At 43.3% G+C, this 12,755-nt stretch overlaps 2 protein-coding genes and 1 long non-coding RNA gene across 6 annotated transcripts in view; 1 reads left to right on the forward strand and 2 right to left on the reverse strand.

Annotated features, from left to right (window-relative positions):
- INTS2 (integrator complex subunit 2) overlaps positions 1 to 981 on the reverse strand; it is a 29,895-nt gene extending 28,914 nt beyond the window's left edge. The window contains exon 1 of one of the 4 annotated variants that reach the window (XM_081171979.1): positions 907 to 981. The gene's annotated coding sequence lies outside the window, so the exon portion shown is untranslated. The other 3 variants (XM_081171982.1, XM_081171980.1, XM_081171981.1) reach the window with 3 other exon arrangements.
- Positions 1 to 12,755, forward strand: part of LOC308574419 — a 198,239-nt gene that overhangs the window by 80,609 nt on the left and 104,875 nt on the right. The gene's annotated exons all lie outside the window — the stretch shown is intronic.
- The window catches only part of MED13 (mediator complex subunit 13), a 100,184-nt gene continuing 90,594 nt past the window's right edge, over positions 3,166 to 12,755 (reverse strand). The window contains exons 26-30 of the mRNA XM_081171942.1: positions 12,497 to 12,685; positions 11,571 to 11,722; positions 10,667 to 10,840; positions 9,231 to 9,331; positions 3,166 to 8,540 (exon numbers count right to left, since the gene is read on the reverse strand). Of these exons, the coding sequence (XP_081028068.1) occupies positions 8,408 to 8,540; positions 9,231 to 9,331; positions 10,667 to 10,840; positions 11,571 to 11,722; positions 12,497 to 12,685 (749 nt within the window). The 3' untranslated portion in view covers positions 3,166 to 8,407. The remainder of the gene's footprint in view (positions 8,541 to 9,230; positions 9,332 to 10,666; positions 10,841 to 11,570; positions 11,723 to 12,496; positions 12,686 to 12,755) is intronic.

Raw genomic sequence — 12,755 nt, forward strand, 5'->3', positions numbered from 1 at the left:
GTCTTATTGTAACTAATAATAATGCAATCCTAACCATGTCGATTCAGAAGGTGCACTGAGTTCCACGGGGCATACTCCCAGATAAATAGGGTCAGGGCTGAGGCCAAAGTCTGGACTAATTACAAAAACCTCATATTCTTCCCCTATTTATCCAGTCACTGTCTCCCTCCCATTTCTCATGTGCCCATCTGTAGATTGTTAACGCTCCTCTCATACTTTGCAAAGCACCTGGATGGAGCTTTATCAATGAAAAGTTATTTTGCAACAGCATTTTAAATGAGCATGCAAAGGGCAATCCCCTCCCTCCTTCAGTTAGGGGTGCAAAAAAAGGAGGTGGGGAAATTAGGCAAAGGCTGAGAGGTAGTGTCGCGTAGTGGTTAGAAGGTGCCTTCCCCAACCTGGTGCTCCTCCAGACGTTGCTGAACTACAACTCCCATAATCCCTAACCACTGGCCATGCAGTGGCTGATGGGAGCTGGAGTCCAACAACACCTGAAAGGCGCCAGGATGGGGCAGGCCGAATTAAAAGTGTCGGACTGGGAAGAGCCACGTTTAAAATCCTCACCCTGCCATGGATCCCGTTGGCTGGTCATAGCCAAGCCAGCCATTGTGCCAACCTGACCTACCTCACAGGGCTGTTAGGGAGATAAAACGGGGAGGAAAAGAGCCATGTAGGCTACCAGAGGAAGTGCGAGGTATCCATAGAATAGAATAAACTGATAAATAAATGGCCCTGAAGGAGCAAAAGCAGGAGAGCGATAGAGGAAACGGGCTGTGCCTAAGGAAAGAACCCAGGCGTCTCAGGTAAATGGGGAAAAGGGAGAAATGGGAAGCCAGGTGTCCAAGCCCTACCTAGGAAAGAGAAGCAGACCCACCTGCCCACCCCGACCCAGAAACAACCACACACCTTCGTACACAACCTTATGAGACACTACTTCCGGCAGCGTAGCGTCATTTCCTCCCAACAGTAGCCGGCGCCAAGCAACGCCCCACTTCCGGCGCGGAGCAGAATTACGACAGACTCTCCTTCGTGAGGGCGGAAGTGACTTCAATCACGCTCTCCTCTATTTCCGCCCGGAGTTCAGTGCTTTGCCCGCCTGTAGGACAGCAGCAAGGGGCTTGCCCTTGTTGCTTATTAATGGTCATTTTAAAGCGTTTATGCAAAAACGAGAACTCTCCCAAGGTGACTTAGAAGGGAGGAATGATTCTGGGCTACAGCCAACATCTATCATACTCAAGAGTAGACCCATGTAAATTAAAAGGACAGGACTTACGTTGCTTCCTTCATTTCAGTGGGTATGACTTTTAAGTTGGATACGATCCCGCTCTAAATGTAACAAAGCTAATAAAAAAGAGGCAAATAAAAAATCAGAAGTAGATGCGGATAACAGCTTGTCATCATTTAAAATTGAGTCATTTTATGTTATTAATACAATTTGTTTTACACGTCTATTCTATGCCTTATTATCTGTATAAATGTAATGATAAATGAGAAGGGCAGCAGTCCAGGGTGAGGTGCAGTGTAGAGAGTGGTAGTTGTGAAGATGAGATATCACTCCATTTCCGGTTTATTCCGGAGAGAAAAAAATGTTCCTAAGGATAAAGGAGCCACACAGGTTCTTTCCATGTGATGGCTAAATTTCAAGTAGCAAGACACTGCAGGAACAAACATCTCAAGGAATCGTGGTTGCCTAAGCCTAAAAGTAGCTGATATTTTTGTCCTCCATTCAGGCCATCAGGAACTTAAAAGTACTTTATATGTGGACATAATAAAGGCATATTTTAGCTCACTTATGGTGGAACTGTTGCCCTCCAGCTCCTATCCATCCCAAGCAGCATGGCCACTGAGCAGGGATGATGGAAACTGAAGGTCAACAACATCTGGACAGCCAAAGGTTTCCTATCCCTGTTTTAGTCATTGCTGCTAAAATGTTGTTTTTAACATTAAAAATATGATCTACTTTGCCACACTAATATTTTGAGTAGCCCTTTGTGTTTAGGGTGGTGGCTGCCTTCTGTCCAACAAGCTATGTTACTTTATAGGATCCTCTTTCTAACTTTCTGTCACCATACATCTTTCACGTCTGAGCAATGACAGGAGAGAAAGATACATGAACAGCTTTGCATAAATCAGTGTGTTTTACTCTGCTTTTGCTAGTTACAACTGGGGAAAAGAGAACTGAATCTCTGCCTTTTGGGAAATTTTATTCATCTAAGATTCTGAGGTTCCACCAAGCATTTCAGGAACATCTCTGTAATGTAACCGGAAAGGGCTCTGGGCTTTTAAAAAGAACTAAGCAGGATTCTGTGCCATCTGATCTCACATGTGTGGCTGGCTACTTCTTACCTGGTGGCTTTTAAGAAGTGCAGGGCTGACCATGTTCTACCTCCACTGAGGATAAAGCTATCTAGATCTACTAGTATGTCTTACCCCCCATCATCAGAGGCAGTGTACTTCTGAGAACAAGTTTCTGTTCTGTTGGGTTCCTATAGGATGTTAACCACTGTGAGAACAGGATGCTGGGTGAAGTGGACCTTTGTTCTTACCAGCAGGGCTTCTCTTACAGTCACTAGGCCCCAGTGGCGAGTATTATGGTGTCAGTGTGGTGTGCTGCTTAAGAGCATGGGTAGGCAAACTTAAGGCCTGGGGGCCAGATCTGGCCCAATCACCTTCTCATTGGGAATCAGCGTGTTTTTACATGAGTAGAATGTGTGCTTTTATTTAAAATGCATCTCTGGGTTATTTGTGGGGCATAGGAATTCATTCATTTTTATTTTTCAAAATATAGTCCGGCCCCCCACAAGGTCTGAGGGACAGTGGACGGGCCCCCTGCTAAAAAAGTTTGCTGACCTCTGCTTAAGAGTGTCCAAGTAAGACTAGGGAGATCCCAACTCTCAGGCTGCAAAGGCCACTGAGTGGCTTTGGGCCAGCCGCTAGCTCTCTCAGCCTAACCTACCTCATAGGGAAGTTGTGAGGATAAAGTGAGCGAGGGATCAAATATGAATACTGCCTAGACTGAGCCTAGTGGAACGAAGATTGGATAAAAATGCAAAGAAAAGAGGGGGAGAAGAAGTTCTGATTCAGGAACCAACCCATACAGACAACTGTCACTTTTAAGGTCATGTGGAGTTGTTTTTAAAAAAACAAAGAGACGTCACAATGAAGGAAGGCTTCATGAATAATTTATTCCATTTGAATTTTTTTTAAAAAGTATAAACCTTTTTCCATTTCCTCAATCACAATTTGTACAACTCAGTGTTCATGGCATTCTGCAACAATAGTGTTTGTTCCTTATTTTTATTGTATTTTTTGTTATCATAATGTTAAATAGAGAGAGAGAGAGAGAGAGAGAGAGAGAGAGAGAGAGAGAGAGAGAGAGAGAGACTTGGACCATTAAATGTCACTGCTGAATACGAACTTAAGAAATCTCCTCTTCCTCCCCCTGTTAAAGTGACCCAGCTTTTTAAAAGAACATTTATGAAACCAACATGTCCAGTAACGATGCCACAACTTTTAAAACACAAGTAAGTTTCCAAGGTTCTCAAATCCAGTTTATTTGGAAAACCTACTAATTATACACTAAAACTTTCCTGAAAAGTTTGACCCTGAGGATTAACTTTTTCAAAGTGAAATTTTACTCCTTTAGAAACAGATGCAAAGAAAAGGGTATTTTCTACATGTGATTTGGGATCCTTAGACTGAAATTATTTTCAAAGGTGATAACATTTTGTCATCTTGAGAAATTTATTTTTATTATTATATATTTATTTTGTGTCAGGACAGCTAATAGCAGAATTGGCCTAATTGACAAAGCAAGCTGACAAGAAGGAAAACCCAGCCCAAAGCAATGCTGTCTGCATACATGGCTAAGAATTAACAAAATAATAGTCTGTGCCAAAGCTAGTTGCAGGGCACAAGGGCAGTTTGAATAGGATCAAAATCCGAGTGTTTTCCAGTAACACATTTTGATATTGCAGTAAAGACAAAATATGCTTCATTAAACACACCTGTGAGCTTTCTGTAATAATGCAGGGCTTTGAAAAATAAGTTACCAAGAGCAGGCAAATACAAAAAAAGGAGTAAGTTAACTGTGCCATACAGATGGATGTGTAAGATGAGAGGTTTAAGAAACACTTGCAGAAAAGGGTGTGCATCTAAGGCCACTACTGTGGAAACCAAGCAATTTGAACATAAGTTATAGCTCACGCTGGCTAGGTATTTGCAGAAATGCTACCACCTCAGCTGCCTTCAGACCATCCCTGTGAAGTATGCACATGCCCTGTGAACTGATAAATCAGCACTACTAATGAATTAAGAAGTCAATGAGGCCTGCAAGGCTTTCCCAACCTTGGCCATTTCGTTAGTTTAAATCTGTCCACAAATCGAAATATAGATGCCCATGTTTCAACTTCCTAGCCTTTTTGAAAAACATTCCAATCCTTTCTATGTTTTAGCTCAAAAGGAATTTTCTCTTTTCTGTCTAGGGAGGGGGAGAGACAGAGACACAGAAAGAGACAGAAACTGTGAGTTTTAGATCTTGGCTAGCTCTGGCAGGTGGCACTCTGAGCCAAGCATTACTTTCATTTGCAAGACAAGACAAGACATCCTACTCTGAGCAGCATCCAAAATCGGGGTAGTCCTACACCAAAGTGATTTGGCAATTCTGCTATTTAGTGTTTTGCAAGCCGGAACACCAGTTGTGAGCCTTAACAAAATGACACAGAAATCTCAGCATTTCAAATGGATTCACACAGAAATCCTGAAAGCATTGTGTAGCCTGCATGGGACAAAAAGAAAATTGAGGCAGAAGCCTTTGGATGGCTTATAAGGAAGAACTATTTATTACGAAGCAATACTATAGCTCAATGAGAATAAAGTTAAATAACCTTTCCATAGGTACAAGATAATGCCACGTGGGGTTGTGCTTTGATAGTTTTAACCCGAAATGTGCTGGGGATTTATTCATGATAAACTGTTTCCAGCTCTTCAAACTTATTTCCTCTGCCATTTACTTGAGTCCAGACAGGTCCATCAACGGCTAACCCTAACCCCAACATCCCTTGGATGCTTCCATGGCAATTAATTTAAATCTGATTTCTACTGGCATCTTATTCCTTAAGGCCAATTGTCCCACCACCGTGCGATGATCATTTAAACAGGTAAATGGCAGAATCTCTGGGCAACCTGATCTTCCTGAAATGGACCTACCATGAACTTGGCTCCCTAGTCAACAACACACAGTCCATTCTGGAGTTTTGAGGACTTCTGTGCAATCTCACTGCTACACCCAAAGTCATGGTCCAGCCAAGGTGCATTTAAGTTCCACTGGTTTAAGTGGGGAAGATTAAGCACACATTTAAAGCTCTCCGACTGAACTCTCATGAGGCTTGGAAAGTACTTAATGCTGGCTGACTCATATTCTGCTCTAGGCAAATAATTTTAGCACCACTCTTTAGGGAGGTGGAAACATCTGGAGAGTATCTGCCGTTAACAGATACTTGAATATCAAATACAGGTGTACACAGAGAGAAAATGCAATGCAATAAACAGCAGAAATGTAAAATGCAACCCCAAATATTTAAAATTTGTATGTGACTATGTTGCACTTACTTTAAACATCAATTCCTAATTTAGGGGGCCAAGTTTTACTTCAAAAAGCTTACCCCAGGGATAAAAGAGATGCAGATCATTTTAATACCTGCACTTACATCATCATATGGTATTATGAGCACATCGAAATGTTAATCACTCTCATCTTGCAACAAAATAGGTGGTTTTTCAGTCAGCATTCTGTAAAATTTTAAGAGGAACAGGAAATCTTCATCAATTCTACTTAAGTTGCATACCAAGAAAAGTTGCTACTAGTGCTTGCTGCCGCCACCACTGATATACTCTAATAAGAAATTCAAAGTTTTGTTTTTTTCACAGAAAAAGAAATGCTTTCAGGTCTAAATAGGTTGTACATACTTCACATGATTTCAAAAATATCCTGAATACTTGCAATTGCAGTACTTTGGAAAGAAAGAAACTGGGTATTATGAGGGGGGTTGAAGACTTGGGATACTAGGGCTGCAATCCTAACCCCCTTACCTGGGAGTAAGCCTCGCTGAATTCAATAGGACTTACTTCTGAGTAGACATGGTTAGGCCTGCACTATAAAACAGGGTCCGTGAGCCATTTTGCCTGACAAGTTGGTGACCTTTGCTATTAACAAGGCTTCCTCAACAAGTCTGCACCATTGCTCACCAAACCTCAAAAAGCGAAGCTGAGCAGCAGCAGGTGACTGGTGGTGGGAACAACTTTCCTAAGGGTCCCACATACCTGCAGACGTGGCTGCCGCTGCTGTTTCCATGAGTGCCTTAACACAACCTGCAAAATAATGTCCAGATTCAGTATTTGTGGATGGAAACACAGCCTCAGGGCAAACCTTGCATGGCGGAAGACCTTCAATTGAATGGACACAGTAATTCTGAAAGCGGCAGCGTGCAGATATGAAAAGGGGAGGGATCAAAGTGTTGCCTCCAGGAAGGCAAGGAAGCAACTCAAGACTGGATACATGGGTGGAGGAGGAAGACGAAGCCATTGGGTTCACAGGCAGAAGGGAGGAAGAGGTGGGAGTGGCGCAGTTCATGCCCGTTCCCTTGGCGTTTTACCATGCTGGAACCTGGATGTCTATTTCAAAAGGGGAGCCTGAAACTTCCATTACAGAGTGTCAAAACCAATAAGAAGATTAGATCGAGAGGCCTGAGAAAGGGGGAGTGCGAAAGAGGAGAGAGAGCAAAAGAAAGGAGGTTGTTCTCTCATTAGTGGAATCAAGTTCAAACACCAGAATTCACTGAGAACCTATTTACACCATATTCCCATTCATATGCATATCAAAGCTTAGAATCAAAACTGATTGGGTTTTCCTTATTGTGGTTTTTTTTTTTTTTCAAAGTAGTATGTATAAAGTAGCTAAAGTTGGGCTAAAATTCCAAACCATAAAAGGAGGACAGCAAGGGTAGCAGTGGCTGCAGTTTCATTGTAATTTAATCCAAACATGGAGAAGGCTGAATGGGATCCTAGTGATGAACCCCAAAATACTTGGAAGATGAAAGTGACACAGCTTCACTGAAGGGAAGGGCATTTTTAAAAGGAAGAAGAAGAAGAAAGTGTCGCGATTTCATCGGGTGACACAGATTCTCTCTTGGCTAAAACGCACAGGTGAAAGAGCAGGAGGTCCTTGCAGCAAGCACACCCTCCTTGCTTGAAAAATGGGAAGAGGCCTGAAAAAACTAGTCTCGGCCCTCAACAAAAATACAAAAAAAAATTAAAACAATTTATTATTATTATTAATATTATTATTATTCTTTTTTTAAATTCTCACTACAAGTTAAACCACCTAACAATATCACTTCTTTTAATATATTGCCATTATGTTAACTCTGCAAAGGTGTGATATAAAATTGCTGTAAGACCCGGTACCTTTTTTTTTCTCTTCAATTTTATATAAACACAGTGAACTTCATTACTGTACACGTATAATCTGCAACTACAGCTTAGCTGTAAATCTCCCACACACAATGGCATGGACATTTATATCCCTCCCGCCCCAACTCCTATATTCCCCCATTAAACTGTACATCAAGACCAAATACAAATTTTACTGTCCCCATACCCTCAACCCCCCCTTACAAAAAAATAATACTCTAAAAGCAAACCTACCGCAACTTTCAATTAAGACGATTACATATATATTTTTAGACCAATTGCTTTAAAGCAAGAAGGCGGTATAAACCTTCTAGGAAATTTTTTTTTTATAAAAGAGGTTAAGAAATATAAGACAATTTATACATTTAAAAACTTACAATAAATAAGAGATGCAGGCATTTTTTTTTTTGAATACTAGGTACTATAATCCGATACAAGAACATTGCAGTGTTCCAAAAGCATTCGACAAATTCTGGTTTTTTCCTTCCTCGTTTGTCTTCTTATTGTCTCCATGCTCATACTTTTTAAAATATTCATTAAACATGGCTGGGGCCTATGGCTCATATACTCTTCACAAATACTGTGACGGGATGGGATTGGGGGAGAGAGAGAATGGTTACTTTGCTACTAAAAAGATGTGTTATAATACATTTCGACTGATCAATTCATCACTCCAATCAGTCTGGTATAGGCAAAACACCAACAAAAGCAGGGGGCAGATGGAGAATTAAACACCTGGGTTATGCAGTCCCCACCGCAAGTCAAAACCAAATAGTTGCTGGAAGTGACCAAAAATGACATTCCCCTCCCTCAAATCACAAAAAAATGACTTGCACAGAGAATAATTAACTTAGTCCTGCAGCGAAATAATCCTTTCCCTTTTTGTTGTTACTCTGGTTGTTGTGTTTTTCTTCTCCTTGCCCAGTTCAGATAAAGATCACAGCATATTCATGATAAAGTTATACAACTGATTCAGCACCACAAAGTGAACTGGGAGACACGACCGCCGGTCCTGGGTCGCAGGATCACAGGTTAGCCAGGAAAGTGCGTTGTACTGTTCCAACACAAACCTGGGAGAAGGAAAGAAGGGAACAAGGACCAGCCAAGAAGTCATTATTGGGAAGGCTTTGCCGATTTTCAGCACAGGTCACAAGGATATAATTTATTAACCCGCATTTCTGTTAGCAGAGGAGCTTATAGTAAGAGGCAGGATCAAAATGCTTCACTCCCAGCTACCAGATGTATATAAGCAGGGAGGAGCTGCATGTATGGGAAGGTTGGAAGTCAGCCAGGGGATAGAGTAGACACAACCTCACTCAACCCTTGGTGCAAGGAAGCCTTCTTGAGCTAAAGGGACCTACTCACAAGAAGTGTGCACAGCTGTAGGTTTTATTCAACTAAATCCTACTCAGAAATAGACCCAGTGAAATGAATGAATGTGGGGGTCTTTAATGTTTTGAAATATAAAGATATATGTGTTTGCACAACACACACACACACACACATTACCTGCCCTATTGGTCTTGGTCCATTAGTAAGATAAATTATGAGAAGAGCTTCATAAGACAACCTGAGAATTTCTCAGTGCTGAAGGATATATTAAAATAAATTCAACGTACTGTGCTGTGTAAATGAGCGTATAAGCAAGAGAAAACCACCGGCAGATTGTAGCAAACTGCATGGCTGCAATAGCCGAATTGCACCTTTAAAACAACAAGTCCTGTATTTTGCATGCTCTCACACACAACTGATGATCATACCTGAGGACATCGGAAGTTTGATTCGAGTCAAGAGGGTGGGAGTGTTTACTGTGAAGTAGCTCGTCCGACTGCACTGAAGGCACATGGAGGTGCAGAGAAGCCTTTAAAAGAAGTCAGAACACACAGTAAGTGTTTATTACAATGCTTTAAAAGAGAGAGAGAGCTAATAATCAAATAATAATTCCTCTATAGGGACAGAGTTTAGAGCATAGCTCTGTGGGAGGCCCTCCCACCAGCGAGTGCCCCCACAGTAAAGGTCCTCCAATCTCTATAACCCTGAACACACATGCGCACACAGTGAGTCTTTCCTGGGTTTTGTTTCCATCTCATCCTCTTCAACCAAACGCAGAGAAATCCAAACAACCCCCCTCCCCAAATTCTCAGAGAAAAAAACCAAGGAATGCAACTGTAACCAAGTTTATAGTATCACTCACTACATTTACAAAATAGGATGGATGGCCACAGACAATTAGCCAGGGAAGGCAGAGTACAAAGAAATGAGCCAGTGAATAACTTGTGGGAAAGTAGTGGGTAAGGGTCCCCCTAAACTCCTCAACATTCTTGAACACAACATCTTCCCCCTGCTCCCAGGCAATCCCGCCCTCCCAGCAGAGGGCAAAGTGCAGTTGCTCATCCTGGCCTCCTGGGGCAGAAGTTGGGTGCTCTCTCTAGTTTTAGCAAAGCTGCCCACTACTCAGTTTGGAGCCAGGGAACAGCCTTCAGCTCGTCCCCAGACTTGGCTGGAGAAGCACCTGTGGAACAGAAAGGGAAAGCGCAGTGCCGGCATGCTTGGCTGAAAGGAGAAAGAGCATCTTTCCCTCTCTACAGCTCAGCAGCGTAGCTAGCTGCACGGGCGCCCGGGGCGGCGCAAATGACCTGCACCCGGGGGCGGGGCAAGCCAGGGCAGAGCACATTGTGCAGAACCTCCACGGAGTCCGCAAGCCCCACGTTGTCATTTTGGGCAGTGCGGAGCCTGCAGGTGCCCAAGTCACCGCGTCACTCCCCAGGAGAGCCATGTGGCTCAGGCTGTGATGTCAGTGATGACACCCGGGGCAGTCTGCACCCACCGCATCCCCCTTCCTACACCACCGCTACAGCTCACACCTTAGTGGGAGGCGTCTCTGAAAATCTTTGGCCACCAGTGACTCCTCAATGCCGTACCTGCCACTTCCTTGATCAGGCAGGCAGGAGCACCCTGCTGCTTTGGACGAAGTAGTTGGCTGTTAACTGCAGACACAAGTCTTTCCAGCTGACTTGGTATATACTGAATGCCCGCCTACAAGCCCACGTTGCTGCTACTTCCCCACTCACCCCGAAAAGCTCTCCTGAAACTTACATAATGACACGCAGCATATGTCTTTTGAAGCACTCTCTCAACAAGACCAATCCCCACACCTCCCAGACACAGCTCACAGACTTTGCTGAAGGTTTGTTACCTTAAGAAACAGGGGACACTGATTTTGTGCTTGAGGACACGCCGACCAAAACCAGTCAGGCAACGGACCTGCTTTGGCAGTTGAGACAAAGTAACCAAGGGCCAGCGGTTGCTGTAGGATGTTGGTGACTTCGTCGTGAGACTCCGTTGAGAGCAAGCGATCTGTACCTTGACCCTGGTGCGACAAAACAGAAGGTGGGGGGGAATTGGCAAAGAGCGCACAAGGAAAGCCTTGCTGGATCAGACCAAAGGCCCATCTAGCCCAGAATCCTGTTTCCTGCCACAGCCAACCGCATGCCTACACAAGCAGGGCTGGAGTAGAGTAGGCCACAGCTGCTCATGGTCCTCAACAACTGGCAATCAGAGGGTGGCTGCCTCTGGTCCTGGAGGAAGGAGCCTTAATCTCTCAGACATTCGCCAAATCCCCTTCTAAAGCCACCTGCTGGTGACCACCAGCACATCTTCAAACAGTGAATTGAACAGATTAACTATGCCCCTAAATACCCCACCATTCAGCTACATTGGATAACACGTTCTAATGTTAAAAGAGAGAGAAAATCTTCTCTCTCTTCTCACCGTACTTAATGCTGTAAACCTCTATCATCTCTCCCCCTCTCCCCTTTGAAAACAAAAAAGCCCAAAAGATTGCAACTCTTCCTCATAGGGGAGTTGCTTCATTCTAATCATTTTGGTTGTCCTTTTCTAGCCCTTTTCCAACTCTACAATATCCTTTTTGATATGAGGACTGCAGAAGGCAGCACTGTATCCCAAGGATGGATTCCTTTTATATTTGGTTGCCACAATATTGAAATGGGGGTACTTGACAACCCGTGGCCATCCAGATCAGCACTGAGGCAAACACATGGTTGAGTTCTTAAATACGGTTCCTTGCCATAAAACCTTACCTTGCCCATGTCACCTCCATGGGTGAAGTGGGAACTTGGTGAGTGCACAGGGGACCCGGTAGGGGATGCAGGGAGGATGTTTATAATATCAGGATCAATATCAGGATCTCCAGTGTCTAACAAATCAAAGAGCCCCATTCCATCTGCTCCATCTTGAGAAAAGCAACAAATACAACAACAAAAGAGTCTGTTAACAGAGAGTTGCTATCATTATGATTTATATAAAAAAAAAGGAGAGTACACAATGTATGAAGAAATTCTTTACCGACAGCTAGCATGACATTGTGGTTGGAATACTGGGCTTGAAACAGAGGGCTGCATTCAATTCCCTGGGCACCCATGAAAGACACTCAGTGACATTGTAAATTTGGCTGGTCCCAGACAGCTCTTGCTTCAATCTATTTTATACACAGTTATGTTGCTTTGCTTTGATCAATACTGCATATGTATGCCAAGACACACATGCACACAAACAATTGGCTGCTGCCCATTTTGCCTGTTCCCTGTAATCATGGGGTTGAGATCTAATAGGCTGCTCATAAGCACTCTAACAGAGGACAGTGAAGGCCCAAGTCAAGGGGGGCGGGGGAGAACAGCAGTGCAGATACTGGAAAGGAAGCAAAAGGCTGGTGTGGCTGCAGTGAAAAACTTTATGCCTAGGAAAAGACAGGCTTGTGTGTTCTGGGGGGAGGGTGCTTAAGAAATTGGGACCAGTGTGCTTAAGAAATTGGGGTCAACTAAGGAAGCCACAGGTGCCAAGGAGGATGGGGAAAGCCCCACTTGGGATCTAGAGATAGAGAAATCTGTGTTTTGTTGGGAGGGCTGAATTTCTATCATCTACAGGCCTCATTTTTCATATCTATCAAGGAAACATTTTTATATGAAAGTATTTGAAGACACACAAACACATACACACAAACACACACCATTGTTTGTATTAAAGGCCAGATCCAAACCAGTTTCAGTGGTATAAGTTGATGATGCTACTTGCACAGATGCAGACGTGGGAAACACAAGTATATGAGTGCACGACGTATCCTGCGGGGTGTTTAGTTGGGATGTCTGCATATTTAGGGTGGTGCTGCGCCCAAACACTGAGCCAGTTGATACCGAATCTTAAAGAAAAAGAGAGAGAGATTTCGCTAAATAGTACAGCCAATATGTTTGCTTTCATAGAAGCAACAA

Source organism: Podarcis bocagei (genome assembly GCF_964188305.1).
Source record: "Podarcis bocagei genome assembly, chromosome: 15".
Lineage (NCBI taxonomy): Eukaryota > Metazoa > Chordata > Lepidosauria > Squamata > Lacertidae > Podarcis > Podarcis bocagei.